The sequence below is a fragment of the Vulpes lagopus genome, chromosome 3, assembly GCF_018345385.1.
Source record: "Vulpes lagopus strain Blue_001 chromosome 3, ASM1834538v1, whole genome shotgun sequence".
Taxonomy (NCBI): Eukaryota; Metazoa; Chordata; class Mammalia; order Carnivora; family Canidae; genus Vulpes; species Vulpes lagopus.
In genome coordinates, this window is record NC_054826.1 from 96,174,634 (window position 1) to 96,197,688 (window position 23,055).

Here is a 23,055-nt window from a genome sequence, read left to right on the forward strand (position 1 = left end):
GCTTACAATATTAGGAAAAGGGATACAGCTGTGATTATAATTAATGATACAAAGAGAACTACAATCAACTCCCTGGTGACACTGATGGCTGGACCGCAGGCTGCTCATACCCTCCATCCTTCCTGCTTACAGGGACACAGGCTGGTGCATTGCAGATGTGACCCTCCAACCTCCACTGGGTCCTTTGGCTTCATGGGTAGAGATACAGGCTTTAAATTGGAAGAGCATTTCAGAAATTACCATTCATTCAACTTAATAAGATGAAAAAGTCATTCATACTACCAAATGTTTACCCTTCTGAAGTAGAAGTGACCTTAACTTCTTTTAAAGTGGGAGCCTGAGCCTCACCTAGCAGAGGGTGATGGGGGTGGGGGGTGGGGAGTGGAAAGCACAGGTGTGCTTCCTTGCTGGATTTCTCTTGCAATTCTAACTCCTTCAGAGGCTACTACCTTCTCAGGTTCATGACTTCAGGCTGTTGAGTATTTTAAACCAAAGGAAAAGCTGTTACTCTTTCCCACTCCCAAAAACATACTCAATATACAAAATATTTTTTGATGTTTTCTTAATTACCTGAGACTTCTATGGTATGTATCTGGGATAATAATATAGAATACTATATGGTATTATTTCCACTTGTAACTATCATGAATGTTTCTACTGCTTAAAGATACTTAAGGGTGGGATGTCTGGGTGGCTTAGTGGTTAAGCGTCTGCCTTCGGTTCAGGGCGTGATCCTGGAGTCCTGGGATCATGTCCCACATCAGGCTCCCCACAGGGAGCCTGCTTCTCCTTCTGCCTCTGCCTCTCTCTCTGTATCTCTCATGAATAAATAAAATCTTTTTAAAAAAGATATTTAAGGGTATTTCTTAATCATAAATTCATAATGTATTGGGTTTTAAATTGTATATAAAATCATCTATTGTATATAGGAGACTATATGCATTGCAGGCAAATTCTTAATATTCCTTTTTTAAAAAAAATTCTTAATATTCTTAACTCAGAATTAAACCAAAAATCATTATTTTTTTTGGCATGGTTCTTTTTAAAGCACTCGAATGAAGTATGATTGACATTTTAAAAAAGCTATATGTTTAATGTATATAATCTGATGAGTTTGATTCATTTAAAATTTTTTTGTGTACTTCCTGAATTTATAGTCCTGTGATTTTTAGAAAAGATGTTTATTTTTCACTTGTGTTCTTATGGCAGTTTCCAACATTGTTTTTTTTTTTTTTTCCAACATTGTTTTATTGTTGTGGATTTGAGGATTATGAGATTTCTCCCCTCTTTTTTTTTTTTAAGATTTTATTTATTTATTCATGACACACACACAGAGGCAGGGACACAGGCAGAGGGAAAAGCAGGCTCCATGCAGGGAGCCCAATGTGGGACTTGATCCTGGGACTCCCAAGATTATAGCCTGGGCTGAAGGCAGCACCAAACTGCTGAGCCACCGGGGCTGCCCGTTTCCCCCCCTCTAATGTACTGGAAGGAGTAGTAGAGTTTGAAAGTTTGTAACCACTATGATATAGACAGATTTGGGCAAGAATCTCAATAAATGTTAAAAAAAATTTTTTTTTTAATTTCTCAGAAAGAGAAAGAATAAGCAGGTGGAGTAACAGAGGGAGAGGGAGAAGCAGGCTCCCCGCTGAGCAGGGAGCCCGATGTGGGACTCTATCCCAGGACCCTGGGATCACAACCTAAGCTGAAGGCAGACACTTAACTGAACCACCCAGGCACCCCTACTAACTTTTAATATGAACCACCCAGGCACCCCTACTAACTTTTAATATGCATTGATAATTCTGAACCACCCAGGCACCCCTACTAACTTTTAATATGCATTGATAATTCTTGCCTGAATCTATTATTATGATGACTGCAACAGGTCATTTTTTAAAGGATTTATTTCAGAGATAGAGTGCATGTGTGGGGTTGGGGCAGAGGGAGAGAGAGAGAGAGAATCTCAAGCAGACTTAGCTGCTGAGCACAGAGCCGGAGGCAAGGGGCTTGATAGCACAGCGCTGAGATCCCGACCCGAGCTGAAACCAAGAGTAGGATGCTCAACCAACTGTGCCCCCCAGGAGCCCGTAAATGGTCACTTTCCAAATGATCATTCCTCCTGTGATAGTGTTCTACTTAAGGAGTTTCTTCCCTTCTACAGAAAAATATTCTCATTATGTGTTTTTATGTATCGTCAGAATGGGTGCCCATGGATTCTTACTTATTTGACGTCGAGTCCTTGTTCTCATCATTCATTTTGGTGCACAGTTGTCCCCAGCTTGGCCAGTGGGACCACCGCTCCTTGTTCAATTTGGCTTGTGTCCTTTTGACACGTCCTCATCATTTTATGAACATATTCACCATCACAAGATATTCTAGATTCACCTTGTACTTTCCTGCCCCTAGCCTTGGAATCAGCCAGTCCTCCAAGGAGCCCTGGGTCCCCCTGTTAGAGAGGAATAGTATTTAGAGACCAGAATCTGGGATCTAAGGAATTTTAAGGGAAACGCTGTGGGCAGGTGGCTGTGCCTTTGGTGATTCTGGCCACCAGGTGGCAGCACTCCTCAGAAAAACACAAAAGACCTGGAATCTGGGCTGGGTTGAAAGAGTGGGGGTGGATGGCCAGGATCCTTTTTTTTTTTTTTTTTTAAATTTTTATTTATTTATGATAGTCACACAGAGAGAGAGAGAGAGAGAGAGAGAGAGAGAGAGAGAGACAGAGACATAGGCAGAGGGAGAAGCAGGTTCCATGCACCGGGAGCCCGACGTGGAATTCGATCCCGGGTCTCCAGGATCGCGCCCTGGGCCAAAGGCAGGCGCTAAACCGCTGCGCCACCCAGGGATCCCAAGATTTATTTATTTTAGAGAGAGAGAGCACACACACATAAGTGGGGGGAGGGCAGAGGGAGAGGGAGAGAGAGAATAGCAAACAGACTCCCCACTGAGTAGAGCCCAACACGGGGCTGGATCCCACAACCCATGAGATCATGACCTGAGCCAAAATCAAGAATCAGATGCTCAACCAACTGAGCCACTCATACACCCCTTTCCAGACATTATATTATATGCATATGTAATCATTTAAAAATATACTTACTAAATGCAATGCAGTATCCTGGATTGGATCCTGGAACAGAAAAAAGGCATTAACAGTAAAAACTGGAAGTATCAAAATAAAGCCTGGAGTTTGGTAGGAAGAGGGGCAGAAGGAGAGGGAGAAGCAGACTCCTGGCTGAGCAGGGAGCCCAACGTGAGGCTAGCTCTCAGGACTCCAGGATCATGACCTGAGCTGAAGGCAGATGCCCAACTAGCTGAGCTACCCAGGTGCCCCAACACTTCTTTATTTTCTAAGGTAATTTTTGAACACTCTGTAATAAAAAAAGCCAAAACATGGTACAAAATGTCTATTTTCCTGAGCTGTAATCAAGGTCACATATTTGCTCATGGGGGCTGTAAGTTTTGTATATCATTTGGCTTTTAATAATGAAGTAGTGAAAAGTTCCCCACACACTTCAGAACTCCTTTTTTTTTGTATTCTTGAATTTCTTTTCACTTCAGTCACTGCACAAAAAAATGTGCCAAATCCCAGCCCATCAGAATATCTCCAGTCTGGCTAAAGTCTGGCCACAGAATGAAGCAGTAGAATCAGCAGCATATGGGTATGTGTGTCTGGCAAATTCCAACTGCCCTACAATTCATGGCTACTCTTATTCCCTATCACATACCAGCTATTTTGTCTTTCTAGGGTGACAGGCAGAAAGGAAAGTTCTATTTAAAAAAAAATTTTTTTTTTTTTTTTTTTTGAGAAATCTCTATAGGTAATGTTGGCTCAAACTCACAACCCTGAGATCAAGAGTTGCATGCTCCATTGACTGAGCCAGCCAGGTGCCCCAGGAAAGTCTTATTTTATTTTATTTTATTTTTTGAGGAAAGTCCTGTTTTAAAAAATATTTATTTATTTATTTATTTGAGAGAGAGAGCACGTGCAAGAGAAAGATGGAGAATGGGGGGAGGGGCAGAGGGCGAGAGTCTTCAAGCACACTCCCCACTAAGCATGGACCCTTACAAGCTCCAGGACTCTGAGATCCTGACCTGAGTCAAAATCAAGAGCCGGTCACTCAACCAACTGAGCCACACAGGTGACCTGTAGCTATTTTTATCACTTACAACAGTGTCCTAAAAAGTCACCTCTCTTTAATGGTTTGTGCTTTTTCTCTTTTGAGGGGTGTGTAGGAGGGGTCATGTTTAGCAAATACCCTCCATCTCACTCTGTCTGGGAAGGTTATATTTCCTTTCATAAATTTTAAGGTTTTGTTCCTACACATTCAGCTCTTTAATTTATCTAGAACTCATTCTTATGTATGAAGTAGAAATCTAATTTTTCCCCATATGGATAATCATTGTCACAGCTCCTTTTATTAAGTTGTCCATCTGTCCCCTCTGTCATGTGTCATATTTCACATATGCAAGTGGCTGTTTCTGGGCTCACTCCTCCTTTCCACTGCTGGTGTTTTTCTGTCCTATCAGCACCCCATTTTAATTACTATGGCTCTAGAATATGTCTTCATAGCTGCGAGGGTGTGTCTATCGCATTGTTCTTTTTCTTCAGAAGTCTTGATTTCCTTGATCCTTATTCCTCTGTATAAATTTTATTTTTTATTTTTTTATTTTTCAAAGATTTTATTTATTTATTCATGAGAGACACACACAGAGAGAGAGAGGGAGAGAGAGAGAGAGAGGTAGAGACACAGGCAGAGGGAGAAGCAGGCTCCATGCAGGAAGCCCGATGTGGGACTTGATCCCGGGACTCTGAGATGGTGCCCTGAGCAGAAGGCAGACGCCCAACCGCTGAGCCACCCAGGCATCTCCTTCTGTATAAATTTTAGAATCAGTTTACACACCTGTTGGATTTTGTAGAGATTATACACACCTGTTGAGATTTTGTAGAGATTATAGGTTAACTTGGAAAATTGAGATTTTTATGATTTTTTATGACATATTTCCCATCCATGAATATGGAATAACTCTCTGTGTACTTAGATATTCTTTGATGACTTTTTTAAAAGATTTTATTTATTTATTCATGAGAGATACAGAGGGGGGGGGTGCAGAGACAAAGGCAGAGGGTGAAGCAGGCTCCATGCAGAGAGCCCGATGTGGGACTTGATCCGGGGACTCCAGGATCACACCCTGGGCCGAAGGCGGCGCTAAACCGCTGAGCCACCCAGGCTACCCCGGATGTGGGACTTGATCCTGGATTCCCGGATCATGACCTGAGCTGAAGGCAGGCGCCCAACAGCTGAGCCATCCAGGGGTCCCCCTCCATTACCTTCTAAAATTGCCACCTGCCAACTTGCTTCACCGAGACATCCTGCAGGCCTGGTGCCAAGAACTCAAGCTGAGCACCAAAGGTCAGAAATTAGATGTATATAAGCAAATCTGCAGATATGCTTACCGAATCAAAAGAAGAACATTCCTGTCATTGCAGAGGAGGCCAAGATTCTCACACAGACACAAAGAAGATTGATGTTGGACAGGGGGAAATGTCTCTGGAAAGTCCTGGAACAAAGATACCTTCTGATGGAACCTACCCTCCTGAAGTGGCTGCTCCTCCTGAGATGTCTAATGCTCTCCTGGAGGAGGTTGATACTGTTATGACAACTTCAGCCCTGGATGCCGTGTTTGCCTCCTGGTCCAGAATTGCAGCCAAGGCTGGGAAGATGGAGACAGTGGCATCGCCACAGGAGGCTCATGGTATCCAGTGGTGTGTGGGAGAAGTCTGCCTGCAGACACAGAAGGTTGGGTTCACCTGCAATTTCATGCAGGACAAGCCTGGGTGCCTGAAAAGTGGGGGAGAGTATGAGCCCTCTTCTTGCTCCCTGCTTGTAACTTTCTACCTCCACAGCTGGAGGACAATATGCTGTGCTCCAAATGTGTTCAGAAGAATAAGGTGCTAACGAAAAGCCTTCAATGAGCTTACAATATTAGGAAAAGGGATACAGCTGTGATTATAATTAATGATACAAAGAGAACTACAATCAACTCCCTGGTGACACTGATGGCTGGACCGCAGGCTGCTCATACCCTCCATCCTTCCTGCTTACAGGGACACAGGCTGGTGCATTGCAGATGTGACCCTCCAACCTCCACTGGGTCCTTTGGCTTCATGGGTAGAGATACAGGCTTTAAATTGGAAGAACATTTCAGAAATTACCATTCATTCAACTTAATAAGATGAAAAAGTCATTCATACTACCAAATGTTTACCCTTCTGAAGTAGAAGTGACCTTAACTTCTTTTAAAGTGGGAGCCTGAGCCTCACCTAGCAGAGGGTGATGGGGGTGGGGGGTGGGGAGTGGAAAGCACAGGTGTGCTTCCTTGCTGGATTTCTCTTGCAATTCTAACTCCTTCAGAGGCTACTACCTTCTCAGGTTCATGACTTCAGGCTGTTGAGTATTTTATTTTATTTTATTTTATTTTATTTTTTTTTTTTTGTTGAGTATTTTAAACCAAAGGAAAAGCTGTTACTCTTTCCCACTCCCAAAAACATACTCAATATACAAAATATTTTTTGATGTTTTCTTAATTACCTGAGACTTCTATGGTATGTATCTGGGATAATAATATAGAATACTATATGGGTATTATTTCCACTTGTAACTATCATGAATGTTTCTACTGCTTAAAGATACTTAAGGGTGGGATGTCTGGGTGGCTTAGTGGTTAAGCGTCTGCCTTCGGTTCAGGGCGTGATCCTGGAGTCCTGGGATCATGTCCCACATCAGGCTCCCCACAGGGAGCCTGCTTCTCCTTCTGCCTCTGCCTCTCTCTCTGTATCTCTCATGAATAAATAAAATCTTTTTAAAAAAGATATTTAAGGGTATTTCTTAATCATAAATTCATAATGTATTGGGTTTTAAATTGTATATAAAATCATCTATTGTATATAGGAGACTATATGCATTGCAGGCAAATTCTTAATATTCCTTTTTTAAAAAAAATTCTTAATATTCTTAACTCAGAATTAAACCAAAAATCATTATTTTTTTTGGCATGGTTCTTTTTAAAGCACTCGAATGAAGTATGATTGACATTTTAAAAAAGCTATATGTTTAATGTATATAATCTGATGAGTTTGATTCATTTAAAATTTTTTTGTGTACTTCCTGAATTTATAGTCCTGTGATTTTTAGAAAAGATGTTTATTTTTCACTTGTGTTCTTATGGCAGTTTCCAACATTGTTTTTTTTTTTTTTTTCCAACATTGTTTTATTGTTGTGGATTTGAGGATTATGAGATTTCTCCCCTCTTTTTTTTTTTTAAGATTTTATTTATTTATTCATGACACACACACAGAGGCAGGGACACAGGCAGAGGGAAAAGCAGGCTCCATGCAGGGAGCCCAATGTGGGACTTGATCCTGGGACTCCCAAGATTATAGCCTGGGCTGAAGGCAGCACCAAACTGCTGAGCCACCGGGGCTGCCCGTTTCCCCCCCTCTAATGTACTGGAAGGAGTAGTAGAGTTTGAAAGTTTGTAACCACTATGATATAGACAGATTTGGGCAAGAATCTCAATAAATGTTAAAAAAAATTTTTTTTTTAATTTCTCAGAAAGAGAAAGAATAAGCAGGTGGAGTAACAGAGGGAGAGGGAGAAGCAGGCTCCCCGCTGAGCAGGGAGCCCGATGTGGGACTCTATCCCAGGACCCTGGGATCACAACCTAAGCTGAAGGCAGACACTTAACTGAACCACCCAGGCACCCCTACTAACTTTTAATATGAACCACCCAGGCACCCCTACTAACTTTTAATATGCATTGATAATTCTGAACCACCCAGGCACCCCTACTAACTTTTAATATGCATTGATAATTCTTGCCTGAATCTATTATTATGATGACTGCAACAGGTCATTTTTTAAAGGATTTATTTCAGAGATAGAGTGCATGTGTGGGGTTGGGGCAGAGGGAGAGAGAGAGAGAGAATCTCAAGCAGACTTAGCTGCTGAGCACAGAGCCGGAGGCAAGGGGCTTGATAGCACAGCGCTGAGATCCCGACCCGAGCTGAAACCAAGAGTAGGATGCTCAACCAACTGTGCCCCCCAGGAGCCCGTAAATGGTCACTTTCCAAATGATCATTCCTCCTGTGATAGTGTTCTACTTAAGGAGTTTCTTCCCTTCTACAGAAAAATATTCTCATTATGTGTTTTTATGTATCGTCAGAATGGGTGCCCATGGATTCTTACTTATTTGACGTCGAGTCCTTGTTCTCATCATTCATTTTGGTGCACAGTTGTCCCCAGCTTGGCCAGTGGGACCACCGCTCCTTGTTCAATTTGGCTTGTGTCCTTTTGACACGTCCTCATCATTTTATGAACATATTCACCATCACAAGATATTCTAGATTCACCTTGTACTTTCCTGCCCCTAGCCTTGGAATCAGCCAGTCCTCCAAGGAGCCCTGGGTCCCCCTGTTAGAGAGGAATAGTATTTAGAGACCAGAATCTGGGATCTAAGGAATTTTAAGGGAAACGCTGTGGGCAGGTGGCTGTGCCTTTGGTGATTCTGGCCACCAGGTGGCAGCACTCCTCAGAAAAACACAAAAGACCTGGAATCTGGGCTGGGTTGAAAGAGTGGGGGTGGATGGCCAGGATCCTTTTTTTTTTTTTTTTTTTAAATTTTTATTTATTTATGATAGTCACACAGAGAGAGAGAGAGAGAGAGAGAGAGAGAGAGAGACAGAGACATAGGCAGAGGGAGAAGCAGGTTCCATGCACCGGGAGCCCGACGTGGAATTCGATCCCGGGTCTCTAGGATCGCGCCCTGGGCCAAAGGCAGGCGCTAAACCGCTGCGCCACCCAGGGATCCCCCAGGATCCTTGATGGAGATGTCTTTGGTCCTTTTTCTGGAAAGGGGAGACACAAACTTACCACCACTTCATATGTATACTCTCCTCTATCCTCCTCTCCCCCAATACATGCTTCACATCCACTCACCAATTTCTTCAAGTCTTATTTCTTATTTGTTTGAAAACTCTCAAGCCCAATGTGGGGCTTGAACTCATGACTCTGAGATCAAGAATCACATGCTCCACCAACTGAGGCAGCCAGGTGCCCTATGTCCTTTTATCCAGAAGACTTCTAGGAGGGCTAGGTAGTTCCAGGGCAGAGAGGGAGAGGGGATGGATCCCAAGGAGGGAGGCCCTGATTTCTAGTCCCCAGCCCACCCAACCCTATTTACAGCACAATCTACAAGCACAGCTGTGGGCTACAAGTATGGAGAGGCCCCTTCCCCAGAGGGCCACCACTCCCAGATAGAGTGTCTCCAACTAGCTGTTCCTTGGGATGTTGGGCCACAGCTGGCTCCCTCCCTCTGGACCTGGTAGGCAGATGAAAAAGAAAACCAGGTCCAAAAAGCATTACTTGTGTTAAGGCCCCAAGTCAGGAAACCAAGACTTAATACCTAACCTAACTGCAGTTTCAAATCCTCAGAAATGAAACCTTTTAAAAAATAATTTATTTATTTCGCAGAGATAGCGAGAAAGCAGGGGTGCAGGAGGAGGCACAGAGGGAGTGAGAGAATCTCAAGCAGACTGCCTGCTGAGCACGGAGCCTGATGTGGGGCTCCACCTCATGAGGCTGAGATCATGACCCAAGCCAAAACCAAGAGTCTGACAATCAACTGGCTGAGCCATCCAGGTGCCCTAAAAGATTTGTTTATCTTATAGAAAGAGGGAGTAGAGAGAGTATATGAGAGGAGGGGCAGAGGGAGAGGGAGAGAAGCAGATTCCCCACTGATTGCGGAGTCTGACGCGGGATCTGATACCAAGACCCTGAGATCATGACCTGAGCCAAAGTCAGACGCTTAGCCCACTGAGCCACCCAGGTGTCTCTCCTTCTCTATTTTTAAAAATTTCAGGGCAGCCCGGGTGGCTCAGCGGTTTAGTGCTGCCTTCGGCCCCTGGCGTGATCCTGGAGTCCTGGGATCGAGTCCTGCATGGGGTTCCCTCTGCCTGTGTCTCTGCCTTTCTCTCCTTGTGTTTCTCATAAAAAAATAAATAAAATCTTTTAAAAAAACCCCTTCATTTCCTGTGGCCCTTTGGGGTTCCCCTCTGTTAGATGGGGTGCTGCCTGATTCATGAGCCAAATAATAAAGCCAATTAGCTTTTTAAAATTGACTGGGTTCGGGCACCTGGTTGGCTCAGTTGGTGGAGCATGTGACTCTTTTTTTTTTTTTTTTTTGAATAAGGAGCATGTGACTCTTGATCTCGGGTTTGTGAGTTCAAGCCCCACATTGGGTGTAGAGATTACTTAAAATATTTGGGGCACATGGGTGGCTCAGTTGGTTAAGCATCTGATTCTTGGTTTCAGCTCAGGTCATGATCTTATGGGTAGTGGGAGCCAGCCTCGCATTAGGCTCCCCACTCAGTGTGGAGTCTGCTTGAGGATTCGCTCTCCCTCTGCCCCTCCCCCCATTCATAGATGCATGAGCCCACACTCTCATAAATAAATCTTTAAAAAATAAAATGAAAAGTAAAATAAAATCTTGAAGTGCTCACTTCAGCAGCACATATACTAAAATTGGAACAATACAGAAAAGATTAGCATGGCCCCAGCACAAGAATAACCTGAAAATTCATGAAGTGTTCCTTATTTATTTGAGGGAGAGAGAAAGAGAAAGAGAGAGAGAGGGAGAGAGGGAGAGAGGGAGAGGGGGAGAGAGAGAGAGAGAGAGAGAGGGCATGAGTAAGAGGAGAGGCAGACTTCTCAATGAACAGAAAGCCTGACATGGGGCTCGATCCCAGGACCCCAGGATTATGACCTGAGCTGAAGGCAGACATTTAACTAACTGAGCCACCCAGGTACCCCAGTGTTCCATATTTTTAAAAAAATTAAAATCTTAAAATAATAAATAAATTAATTAAAATAAAATTTACTGGGTTGAATTTTTGTTATTTAACATGTGGAACCCAGAGGGAAGGATTTCCCCCTGGGTGAGCCACCCAGGTGACCTTGGAGCTGCTTTTTTTTTTTTTTTTTTTTTTTTTTTAAGATTCTACTTATTGGGGCAGCCTGGGTGGCTCAGCAGTTTAGCACTGCCTCCAGCCCAGAGCCTGATCCTGGAGTCCAGGGATCGAGTCCCACATCAGGCTCCCTTCATGGAGCCTGCTTCTCCCTCTGCCTGTGTCTCTGGCTCTCTCTCTCCCCCTGTCTCTCATGGGTGAATAAATAAAATCTTAAAAAAAAAGATTTTATTTATTTATTCATGAAAGATAAAGAGAGGCAGAGACATAGGCAGAAGGAGAAACAGGCTCCCCAGAGGGAGCCCAATGTAGGACTCAATCCCAGGGCCCAGGATCATGCCCCAAGCTGAAGGCTGACACAACCACTGAGGCACCCAGGCGTCCCTGGAGCTGCTTCTCTGTGCTGGCTGCCTCCACATCCCGCACCACTGCCCATCAACTCATGTTGGTTAAGTCAAAGGATGTTGGGGTAATCTCTTCTCTTCCTTCCACTTATTTATTTTCCCACAAGTAAATTAGATTACATATTTTTTTTAAATGCCCCCCCATCCCCACCAAGGGACTCTTTAAGCAACTTAAACCTATGGTTTGATGACTTCAGAGGCAAGCATTTGCAACTGAGTCCACACTTCTGTTCCTAGGAATTAGGTGCCATTAATTTTTAATGTTTATTTCTAAGTAATCTCCATACCCAATGTGAGGCTTGAACTCATGACCCTGAGATCAAGAGTCACACATTCTTGCGACTGAGCCAGCCAGGTGACCCTGGCACCATTAACTGTTGCAGTCCTCCTCTGCTTAGCAGAGCAGGCCATCAGTAAATGTTGCCCCTATCACTCCTTCTTCACCCTCTCCTGCCAGGACTGGCACAGTAGCCACCCGACCCTCATCTCTGGTCCTACCCCTTCCCAGTCAGTCTCTCAGATCGCCTCACCCAACTCCCCAGCACCCCAAACCATCACTCTCACACCCTAGGTACCGAGGTTCCAGCAATTCTGAGCTCCTAGGCTCTTCTCCTAAGCCAGCCCAGTGCCCTCTCCTTGATTCTGTTCACACAGCTGCCTCTGCCTGAACCGACCTCCCATCCTACCTCCCATAAAATTGGGCAATGACCCCTAAAGTTCCCTGGTCTCCTAATGATGTTGCCTCCAGTTATCTCACTTGGAATGAGCTCCCTGCCACCCCTGATTGTCATTCCCACCCTTCAATAGAGGCCTTTCTCCCTGTCTCCCCCCATGGACCTGGGACAGCTCTTCACTCCCTCACTGGGCAGCAAAGGGTAGACACACGGGAGTTGGGGGGGGGGCGGCAAGGCCGTGGGACTGACTAGGCTGCCCACCCACACTTGTCAGATTTAACTCAAATACAAATCACTTGGGAAAAGAGGAAAACACTAGATTCTAACTCCATAGGTCTGGGGTGGGGTGAGGTCTCCCCTCTTCAGGTTTAACAAGCTCCCAGGTGATGATGATGCTGCTAGATCGGGGACCAACCCACTGATTGGTTGGGGAGGGGAGGTGGGTGCTAGCCCAGGTGCGAGCAGCATCATCTGGGGTATAAGACTGCTGAATGGTGGCTGTACTGTGGTTACCAGTGGGAGTGACTGGAGGAGCTATGGGGCTGAGCTATGGAATTTTCATCCGTTTTCTGCTCCTGGGAGGCATGGAGCTGTGCTGCCCCCAGACCATCTGGCCAACTGAGACCTACTACCCATTGACATCTAGGCCCCCAGTGATGGTGGACTGTCTGGAGTCCCAGCTGGTGGTCACTGTCAGCAAAGACCTTTTTGGTACTGGGAAGCTCATCAGGCCAGCAGACCTCACCCTGGGTCCAGAGAACTGTGAGCCCCTGGCCTCCATGGACACGGATGATGTGGTCAGGTTTGAGGTTGGGCTACACGAGTGTGGCAGCAGGGTGCAGGTGAGACGTAGCCCCCTTGGTGGCCCTGGGGAGTGTGGATGCAGAGCCAGTGAGAGGTGGGGCTGGGCCAGGTTCTTTCACTTGCTGGCGGCAGAAAGCAACTGAGGCTTGAAGCTGGGTATTGTCGACAGGGGAATGGCTGGATTCAGGCCCGCCAAGTGGAGTCCAGAGGGCGCTGTGCACTCTGGGCCATAGGGCATTGCCCAGCATGAATCCAGAGGATTTGTAAACCCCTTGAGGGCATCCAGAGGAGATTGGCTGATATGAGTGTGTCGGGGTGTGTGTGTGTGGCACCTAGCATTTTCAGGGTCCCTAGAAACTTGTGTGGCAGAGATCAACTTTGACTTCTTAGAAAGCCCGAAGTAATCACAAGAAAAAACATGTGTGCATCCCACCCCTCCCTCATGCTTAACAACGTGAGGCCCTGAACTAGAAGTGGTTTTGAAGGAGAAAGCCAAGGGTATTAGGATCACCTCTGTGTTAAAGGCACCAAGGCGGCCCCTGGGCAGCGGCGGGGGTTCCAAGCAGAGGGGTAGGGAAGTGTAATGTGGGAGGCAGGTACCTAGGAACTAAGTAGTTCAGGCTGCAGGAGGGCCTTCGGGTAAGGCAGGGCTGGACTTGCACAAGATCCCTAGCCCATCTGTGCAGGATTCCCTGAACTGCTTACTCCCACCCCACAGCTGGTCCTCTGCCCGGTCCTGGGCCCCTGCTCCTGCCCACCAGGCCCTGGACTCCAGTCTCAGCTTGACTAGGGTGGGGACAAAGTCAGTAAGGACCTGGAGCCCTCCTGGGGCTCTGAGCTGACATGCTGCCCCTCCCACCCCTGCCAGGGCTTGCCTTGAGGCCTCTTGGCCCCTCTTTCCCCAGTGGGAAGACAGGAGGCTTTGAGAACTGCAAGAGTTTTGTGAGGAATTATTCTAATAGAGTAACTCCCCAACTTTGAGCATTAAAATCACTTGGGGAGCATTTTAAAATCCTGATTCCCATCTCCTGTGCTAAATCAGGCGGGAAGTGGAAGCCAGATAAGTCTTACAGGTTCCCAGGTGACTCCAATGAGCACAACCCGGCCATGCTTTTCTCCAGGGTGGGGTCTCCCAATCCTACCTGGTTAGAATCACCTGGGGCCAGGACCTGTGCCATATCACCAGTCCATGATTGGTTTAATGCCCTGAATATCTGAGCTTGTGAATAGAGCAACCTAGAGATCCTGCTACTGGTACATTTGGAGCTGTAGCTAATAGGAAGCTAGGACTCTCCGCTAAAGATGGAGTGATTTGGGCAGGGCTAGGCAGCAGCACTATCTTCTCCTGTGTGGCCCCTTGGAAGATGCAAATATCCTAGTAGCACCTACCTGAGTTCTTCCTGCCTCAGGCAACCACTGACCTAGTTTCCTCTCCTGTGATGTGGGTATGAGAAGAAGTCAGAAAAGGAAGGGCAACTCAAGAAAACTAGCATTGAATGAGTTAAAGTTCCTGAAAATTTCTGGGTTCTTCAAAGTGGCTTTTTTGGTCTCAGGCCTAACGCCACCCCTAAAAGGAAACTGTTGAGATAGGGGTGGGAGCCTGAGAAGGAGAGCACATGCCCAATACCCCTGGTCATTGGGCATCCCTTGGTGCCTGACACTGAGCTGATCCAGACTACCTGCAGTGGTATGACAATTTCAGGGCTAGAAAAAATGAAGGTTCGAGGGTGATAGCTGCTCAGGCTTTCCCATGGGTCAGTGGGAGGGTGGGCTTTGAGTCCAGGTCCTATGTTCTCTCCATCTCTGGTGGGCAGTCCTCTCTGCGCCCTTGTGTGGGTTGACATACCTAGGGCAGGTGATGCTGGTGGGGTTAACCCCTCCTGTCCCCTTCAGGTGACTGACAATGCTCTGGTGTACAGCACCTTCCTGATCCACAGCCCCCGCCCTGAGGGCAACCTGTCCATCCTGAGAACTAACCGTGCTGAGGTTCCCATCGAGTGCCACTACCCCAGGTTAGTGTGGGAGGAGCCTGCTGCTGCCCCTGGTGCAGAGGCCCATTCTGGCAGCACAGCTGCAAGAAGGTGGAAGTACTTAGGTTGAGGTCACTGCTCTGTGCGCCAGCTGGGAGCGGGGAGCTGGCTGAGTCTATCTTGAGCCTCTGAAATGCACCCAGGTCCCAGTGGCCTCTTGGTGGAAGCTGCAGGGCTGCCCAGCCCATGCCCACCTTGAAGTTGAGAAAAACTCCATGCAGGGAGAATTTCTAGGCTTGGGCTATCACAGCCTGCTTTTTGCCCATGGCTTCTCCCAGTACGTATGCACAGGTGGGAGAAACCCCTCAAGCCCTAGCACCAAGCATGTGCCTGTGGCATGAGGCATGAGAAGGCATGAGAGGCAAATACACGGAGGCATGAGAAGGTGACAATGGCTTATAATGACAAGACCAGAGTGCCAGTTCCTGTGTGGCTCAGCTGAGTGAAGGAGGTGGTGCTGATACCCTGAGGGCATGGGTCTGGGGAAGGGTCATGGTGTAGAGGCTCCTAGAACAAGATCCTGGAAAGGTACCACATACATCCCAGGGGAGTGTAGTGTGCCCATTAATAGGGGCTTTTGCCCAGGGGTCTGGAGCCCAGGGTCTAGTCAACAAAGGTGGGGGTGGGGGGGGACAGAGGGGTTCTAAAGGCCCAACAGATCAGAGAGGGTGCTCAGGCTCCCATCTTAATGAGCACCCCTCCCTGAGAATCAAGCTGAATGGGTAGGACTGTTTCTCAACCCAGAGGTCCTCTGGCAGCCAGAACAGGAGGCATATGGAGTCAGTGAAACCAGCTGAGCTGTGGTAGGAGTTCTGAGCCATAGCAGCAAGGGTGGAGGGAACTCAGTGCCTGGCCTAGTTGGGTGGGGGAAGATAGTAGAGCCAAGGATGGGAAGGCCAGCTACCCCTCTTACTGGCTGAGAGGCCAAAGCCCTCCTGGGACCCTTGTGGGACTACGACTATCTTGCTTTTGAACGTCTCTGCCTGAGACTGACCTGAGAACATTGGCTTGCCTGGCCTGATGGTGGTGGGCAGTGCAGGTGGCCTGCCACAGGCTGGGATGCCCTATCCTAGCTCTAGATACCCGAGGCGTGGTTCTCCGATGCATCACTGACCCTGCCTCTTCCATGAGATCCACTGGGATCCGCAGGGCCAACATCTGGAGATCTCCTATTGCTTCCAAGACTTTCCCATCCTGGTCTAGACTCAGTCCCCGTGGCTTCTAAAGAACTAGAGGCCTATCTGTATTTGTCTCTGAAGGGCTTCACCAGAGGTGCCTTCAAGAACCCTGTCCAATGCAGAGAGGGATGGCTGCCTGGCACCCAACATGGGTCTAGAGCCCAGACTCCAAACTCAGGTGTACCTGGATTTGATCGTGGCTTGAGGGAGGGACCCACTCACAGGTGTGGAGTTCAGGCAGGTCAAGGGGCAGGCTCAGACTTCAGGTGTTTTCAGCTGCCCTGGATTTGTTGCCTGGCTGGGCCACAGCTGAGGACTCTGGCCTTGGGTAGAAAGGAGAGACCTCCTGCCTCTTTCCATTGAAAGCAAAGAAGGGGAGGTCAAGACAGGTATAGACAGCTGCTCTTCTCCCTAGGCACAGCAATGTGAGCAGCCAGGCCATCCTGCCCACTTGGGTGCCCTTCAGGACCACAATGCTCTTTGAGGAGAAGCTGGTTTTCTCTCTCCGCCTAATGGAGGGTAAGCAGGGAGGGCTGGGAGAAGGGGGCTGGCAGAGATAGCTCTGGGAGTCTCACCCCGGACTGTGTGCCTTTCAGAGGACTGGGGCTCCGAGAAGCAGTCCCCCACATTCCAGCTGGGAGACATAGCCCACCTCCAGGCTGAAGTCCACACTGGCAGCCATATGCCACTGCGACTCTTTGTGGACCACTGTGTGGCCACGCTGATACCAGATCGGAATGCCTTCCCTCATCACAAAATTGTGGACTTCCATGGGTGAGGTCTGGGCCACCTGTCTAGGGAGCCCTGGGAACAACATCACACTACCTCCCTTGCCCCCTGATTCCATTGTCCATTCCTTCTTCCAAAGCTGTCTTGTGGATGGTCTCTACAATGCCTCTTCGGCCTTCAAAGCCCCCAGACCCAGGCCAGAGACTCTTCAGTTCACAGTGGATGTTTTCCACTTTGCTAAGGACTCCAGAAACACGGTAATTAACATTTTTTAAAAAATGGGAGTACCTGGCTGGCTCCATCAGTAGAGCATGTGACTCTAGATCTCAGGGTTGTGAGTTCAAGCCTCATGTTGGGCATGGGAGCCTACTTCAGGAAAAACAAAGACCTAAAACAAAACTTAAATAAGCTTGAACTATGGGGTCAGGCTGACCAGGCTTACTGCCTGCTGTGGGTCACCCTTAAGCAATGACTTGATAGCTCTGTCCCTGTCCCAAGACTCCATGAACTCACCTAGCAGATCAAGTGAAAATCTCTAGTGAGATCTTCAAGGAAGAAGCATGGATGTCACAAACCCTTAGAGGTAGGTAGGAAACCCACGAAAGGTGGAGAGAATCTGGGGTCTTAGAACAAATCAGGGAGATGCAATGAGGAGGACCAACCACCATGGCGTATGGTGGGCAGGTCATTAACCTGGTCTCTGCCCAGATGGGCAGGGCTGGAAGCCAGATGAAGGGTTGAGCGAGGAGGTTGACAAAACAGGTGTCAGCCTTCCTGGAGGCTTTCTGGAAGGGCGAGGAAAGCAAGTATGAATTTCTTTTCCTACAGGGTAGTATCTTGTACTTGATCATAGGCTAGGCCATTGACTTATTGAAACTTGAGTGTGTCAGCATCTGGAGGGTTTATTGAAATAGGTTGGGCCCTACCCCCAGGATTTGGTTTTAATGTCAAGAGAACCTAGAATCTGCATTCCTTTTTTTTTTTTTTTTAAGATTTTATCTATTCATGAGAGACACAGGCAGAGACATAAGCAGAGGGAGAAGCAGGCTCCATGCAGGGAGCCCAATGTGGGACTTGATCCCGGGACTCTGGGATCACACCTGAGCTGAAGGTAGATGCTCAACTGCTGAGGCATCCAGGCATCCCTAGAATCTGCATTCCTAACACATCTCCAAGTGCTGTTGATGCTGTTGCTCTGGGATCCACCCCTTAAACTACTAGGCTAGAAAGCCCAACCTAAAACTTGAGGGCGGAGAGGGAAGGAGCTAAGACGTAGATTGCTTCTGATGGTTGGGTGCAGGAAGTACAGGTAGGACTAGTCTCTAACCAGAAAGTGCTAGTAGAATTTTACAAATTCTACCTAAGTAGCTCTTAAAGAAGTTTCCTGAGCTGGGGGCAGCTTTGGGGGTGGGGATGGGGGGGAGATGTGAAGTTCAGGGGAAATGTGAAGTTCAGAATAGCTGGTCAGGAAGTAGCAGGGATTTTTTTTTTAAATTCTGGCTTTATGGTAATCACCTGCAAAGGTTGTAAAATCCCATATCTTTTCACTTGATTGTGGTGGAGACTGGCATCCCTTTTCTAAAGCTTAGAGATCTTCGTATGAATTTCACAGCAAATACCTATATACCTAGTTTTTAAAAATATCTTATTTCTTGAGACTGCATACAAGCAGGGGGAGGGGCAGAGGGAGAAGCAGACTCCCTACTGAGCAGGGAGCCTGACATGGGGCTCAATCCCAGGGCCCTGGGTGACCAGAGACCAGAGGATGATGCTGATCAATGGTCAATGGCAGGTAGCCTGAGTTCTGGGAGGATTCTCCCTCAAAGGTAAATGGGATGATTTGGCTGACTCTATCCACAGCACAGAGAAGTAAACCTTTATTCAGGAGGAACAGGGAATCATTCTAGAGTCTTAGGCCCTAGCGTACACGGAAAAGTACTAGGAAGAAGCTGGAGGATAAAAGCAGTGCTTTCCTAAAAAAGGGATCCTAAGGGACCCTGGGGCCCTCCTCTGCTGGAGTAGATAGGCCAGGAGCCTTGGGTGCACCTGGCTGGCTCAGTTGGTGGAACATGATTTTTTTTTTTTTTTTTTTTAAATTCATGACCGAGGCAGACACAGGCAGGAGAAGCAGGCTCCCTGCAGGAGCCCAATGTGGGACCCTGGATCATGACCTGAGCCAAAGGCAGATGCTCAATCACTGAGGCACCCAGGTGCCCCAGGAACATGGGACTCTTGATCTCGGGGTTGTGAATTTGAGCCCCACGTTGGGTGTAGAGATTACTTTAAAATCTTAAAAGGGAAACAGCGGGTGGCCAGAAGTAATCCTTGTTCAGATTTCTGAAGTGGCTTCCCTATTGGTATACTCGGCCACTAGGTGGTGGCCAAGGTTTGTGGCTCTGCAGAAGGCTTCAGGGAAGGCATTAGAACATCTAGGTTTTGCGGGGTTGGCAGAGGATGCCAAAGCACTATCTGGAATATGAAGGACTTCTGCTGGGGGAATGCCTCTGCCAAGAAGACTAGGGCTGTTCTGGGGTAATCTCCCTTACCCCGGGTGGCAGGGTAGTCAGTGATTAGTTTGGGAAAGATGGGGGGGTGGGTGGATGGAGGGGGGTGGTAAGGAGAGAATAGAACTGCTGGGTTTCAATCAGGAATCTGATTTGCTTCTTCAAATCTTGGGCAACTTAATCTCTGACCTCTATTCCTCTCTAAAATGGAAACCACCCTCCCTCCCCACAAGGGTTAAGGATTAAATAACTGGCGTATTAGGGCAGCCCAGTGGCTCAGCAGTTTAGCGCCGCCTTTAGCCCAGGCCTGATCCTGGAGACCTGGGATCGAGTCCCATGTCGGGCTCCCTGCATGGAGCCTGCTTCTCCCTCTCTGCCTCTCTGTCTCTCATGAATGAATAAATAAAATCTTAAAAAAAAAAAATGGCGTATTAAAGTCCAGTGACTAGATTTCTACCTAGTAACAGCTACTCTTCCTTCTAGATCTATATCACCTGCCATCTGAAGGTCACTCCGGCTGACCGAGTCCCAGACCAGCTAAACAAAGCGTGTTCCTTCATCAAGTCTACCAAGAGGTGAGAAACAAGTTAGACATGGCTGCTTGGGGGTAGGAAATCTGACTGGCCTCCCTGGCATCTGTTCTGCTAGTGCATACATCAGCAGGCTGCTTCCTGAGGGCAACACAGCCATCTGATCTTCTTGTCCTTGCCTGTTCAGGTGGTACCCTGTAGAAGGCTCGGCTGATATTTGTCGCTGTTGTAACAAAGGCAGCTGTGGCCTTCCAGGCCGGTCCAGGAGGCTGTCCCACCTAGAGAGAGGGTGGCGCAAGTCTATTTCCCACACTAGAAATCGCAGGCACGGTAGGTGTTAGGACCCCTGCAGGGGTCTTGTCCTCCCACCTCCAGTTCAGGGTAACTGCTGTCACTGTGGGGTGATATTCTTCCTGTCCCCCATTTAAGTCTGTGCACCTCTGGGGGAATGCTGTTCTGGGCTTTCTTACCTATCAGCCTTGGGGCTCTTAGAAGGCTCTAAAACCCCCCACCCAAGTGCCAGCCAGGGGTTCTGAATAGGGTGTAACAGGAATTCCAGGGGATATAATGCAGCTTTCAGAACAAAACCTACTATTTCAATCCACCGAAGCAGAGCAAAATCCTCAATCTGACCTGTGGTTTGGGACTAAAGTGACCCTTAGGTGTCCTGTGTCTTTCAGTGACTGAAGAAGCAGAGATCACCGTGGGGCCTCTGATCTTCCTGGGAAAGGCTAGTGATCATGGTATAGAGGGGTCAACCTCTCCTCACACCTCTGTGATGTTGGGCTTAGGCCTGGCCACGGTGGTATCCCTGACTCTAGCTACCATTGTCCTGGTCCTTGCCAAGAGGCATCGCACTGCTTCCCACCCTGTGATATGCCCTGCATCTGTCTCCCAATAAAAGAATAAGCAAACTCTGGGTTGTGGCATGGTGATATCAGATAGGGCTGAGCTGGGAGGTGAGGGCAGAATGTAGAACACAGTTGGAACAGAATTCAAGGACTGTCATCTCTAGTGTAAGGTGGTCTGTCTATAGCAGAGAGGCCAGGCTGGCCTGTGAAGGCAGACCTTTTTTTTTTCCTCTGGCTTTGGGCAACAAGGCCTTCCTGGGAGCAGGGTTCACCTTCCCAGGCAACAATCCCATGTTGCCAGGGAGGCCAAGGTGTAAGCTGTTGGGGGCAAAAGCAGGGTGGGCCCTGTCAGTCTCCCTTCCAGGCTAGTAAAGGGTCTTTTGTGTCTCTGGACCTCCCGCCTCATGCATCTTAATGGTGGGGGCAGGGAGGAAAAGACAGAGTGGGCTTCTCTAGGTGCAGCAGGCTAGAGGCAGTGGTCTGGACAATGGCAACCTTGGGCCTAAAGCTGCTATAAGGATCACATCTGGGGTGTGTGGTGAGTGCATGCTGTGGCCAAGTCACCAACTCAGGGTGGTTCCTCAGGAGGGCTGGGACCCTGCTTTAAGCTTCCAGTCCCTAGGGGAGCTTCCTTGTTCCCCCTCTGCCTCACCAATAGAGTGGTCTTGGCCTCCTAGGCCCTGGGAGTGCCCAGGAGGGAATGGTAATGCTGGGGGTGCCCAAGCAGACTGTGGCCTCCTTTCCAGGGCAGGTCCTGTTCCCCCTCTGACAACTGTGATGCTCCCCTGTGCTGCCACCCCCCACACACATACACAGTGGGCTGTGGCCCTTAGTGGACTCCAGCCTCACCCCAGACCCCGATTCCTTCTCCTGACTAGGTGAAGGTCCCTACATTTGCCAATTACCTGCTGGGAGCCTAAGGCTCCTCATGGGCAAAATGGGGCTAGTATCTATTGGGCAGGTTTCTTGGACACAAGTTCCTTTTGGTTCCTATCAATTTAATTAAATGCTGCATCTAGAATGGTTGTCTCTGCAGCCTGAGGCCTGGCTGAGGGCAGGGGCTCAAGGGTGTTGTCCAGGGCATAGAGACAGAGGTCTAAAGTATGTTCAGAGCAAGGTTTTGTGATTCTAGTTCTACTGAGAACAGGCCCCTTGACATCAGTTCTTGCTCCCTCTAAGTGTGGTCTGTGAGCACTATTAGCATCACCTGAAGATTTGTGGTAAGACAGAATCTTGGGCCCTGTCCCAGCCTTACTCTGCATTTAAGAATCTCTAGGCAGGGGCTCAGCGGTTTAGCACCGCCTTCAGCCCAGGGCCTGATCCTGGGGACCCAGGATTGAGTCCCATGTCGGGCTCCCTGCGTGGAGCCTGCTTCTCCCTCTGCCTGTGTCTCTGCGCCTCTTTCTCTTTCATGAATAAATCTTTTAAAAAAAACTCTAGGCAACTTAGTTGTGTTAAAGTGCACTGGGCCAGGGGTTTTAGCATCAAGAAGGAATCCTGTCTCCCCAAGCAGGTCCCACCTGGTGTGCTATGTGAGGGGGTAAAAGGTTGGAGGTATAGGAGGGGTGGGCTTCCTGGAGCAAATCTTTAAAGAGCTAGCAGATCCTAGCTGGACAAAATGGGAGAGGTGGGTATGAGGGGAAGAGAGCAAGGGGGGAGCGCTTGGCCCTAGAAGAACGGAGGGCCTCAGTGCCCTATTAAGGGGTAGAGTAGGAAGGAAGGCCTCTTAGGGCCATAACAATGTGGAAACGTGGGGCAGCCCGGGTGGCTCAGTGGTTTAGCACCTGCCTTTGGCCCAGGGCGTGATCTTGGAGACCCGGGATCGAGTCCCACATCGGGCTCCCTGCATGAAGCCTGCTCCTCCTTCTGCCTGTGTCTCTGCCCTGCCTCTCCCTGCCTCTTTCTCTCTGTCTCAAATAAAATCTTAAAAAAAAAATGTGGAAATGAGCCACAGAATGGACAGTCCATGTCAAGAATACCCACAGGAACTGCAGAACATGGCCTGGAGGCTGAGAATCACCCTGGCTCCCTTCCACTGCTGGCTTGGCAGGTCACTTCATGTGTAGAAGCACTGTCTGGAGGCTGAGTGCCTGATGGCATCCTGGGTCACACAGGACCCGTGAGACCAGATGGCCTGGGTCCCATCCCACCTAGCTCTACTCCCTGAGCTCTTTCCTCCTACTTGGCCTCCTCGACTTTCAGATAGAGTTCTCCACTCTTCAGAATTCCTGGGAGGAGTAACATGTTACTTTGGGCCAGTGAAGGGGCTCAGGACTAGTCTCCCCAAAATGATGGCTCTGCCTTCATCTCAAGAGGCCACATGCC

The 23,055-nt window shown here is 48.1% G+C and overlaps 1 protein-coding gene, 1 non-coding gene and 1 pseudogene across 2 annotated transcripts; all 3 read left to right on the plus strand.

The window, feature by feature from the left end:
• Nucleotides 1-3,446: 3,446 nt before the first annotated feature.
• LOC121487056 lies at nt 3,447-5,977 on the plus strand (annotated as a pseudogene).
• A 4,576-nt stretch (nt 5,978-10,553) lies between these two features.
• On the plus strand, nt 10,554-10,660 carry LOC121488452. The gene has a single exon (XR_005987081.1). It is a non-coding gene; the product is annotated as a U6 spliceosomal RNA (small nuclear RNA).
• Nucleotides 10,661-12,640: 1,980 nt separating this feature from the next.
• Nucleotides 12,641-20,780, plus strand: ZP3 (zona pellucida glycoprotein 3). Its single transcript, XM_041746813.1, has 8 exons — nt 12,641-12,946; nt 14,802-14,920; nt 16,532-16,635; nt 16,713-16,890; nt 16,985-17,102; nt 19,833-19,924; nt 20,067-20,209; nt 20,560-20,780. The coding sequence occupies exons 1-8, from the start codon at nt 12,641-12,643 to the stop codon at nt 20,778-20,780; spliced, it is 1,281 nt and encodes a 426-aa protein (XP_041602747.1).
• Nucleotides 20,781-23,055: the final 2,275 nt, after the last annotated feature.

Coding starts and splice junctions, on each gene's coding strand:
- ZP3 (XM_041746813.1), top strand. CDS start 12,641: ATGGGGCTGAGCTATGGAATTTTCATCCGTTTTCTGCTCCTGGGAGGC. Junction 16,891..16,984: donor AAAATTGTGGACTTCCATGG/GTGAGGTCTGGG, acceptor CTTCTTCCAAAG/CTGTCTTGTGGATGGTCTCT. Junction 20,210..20,559: donor CACTAGAAATCGCAGGCACG/GTAGGTGTTAGG, acceptor TGTGTCTTTCAG/TGACTGAAGAAGCAGAGATC.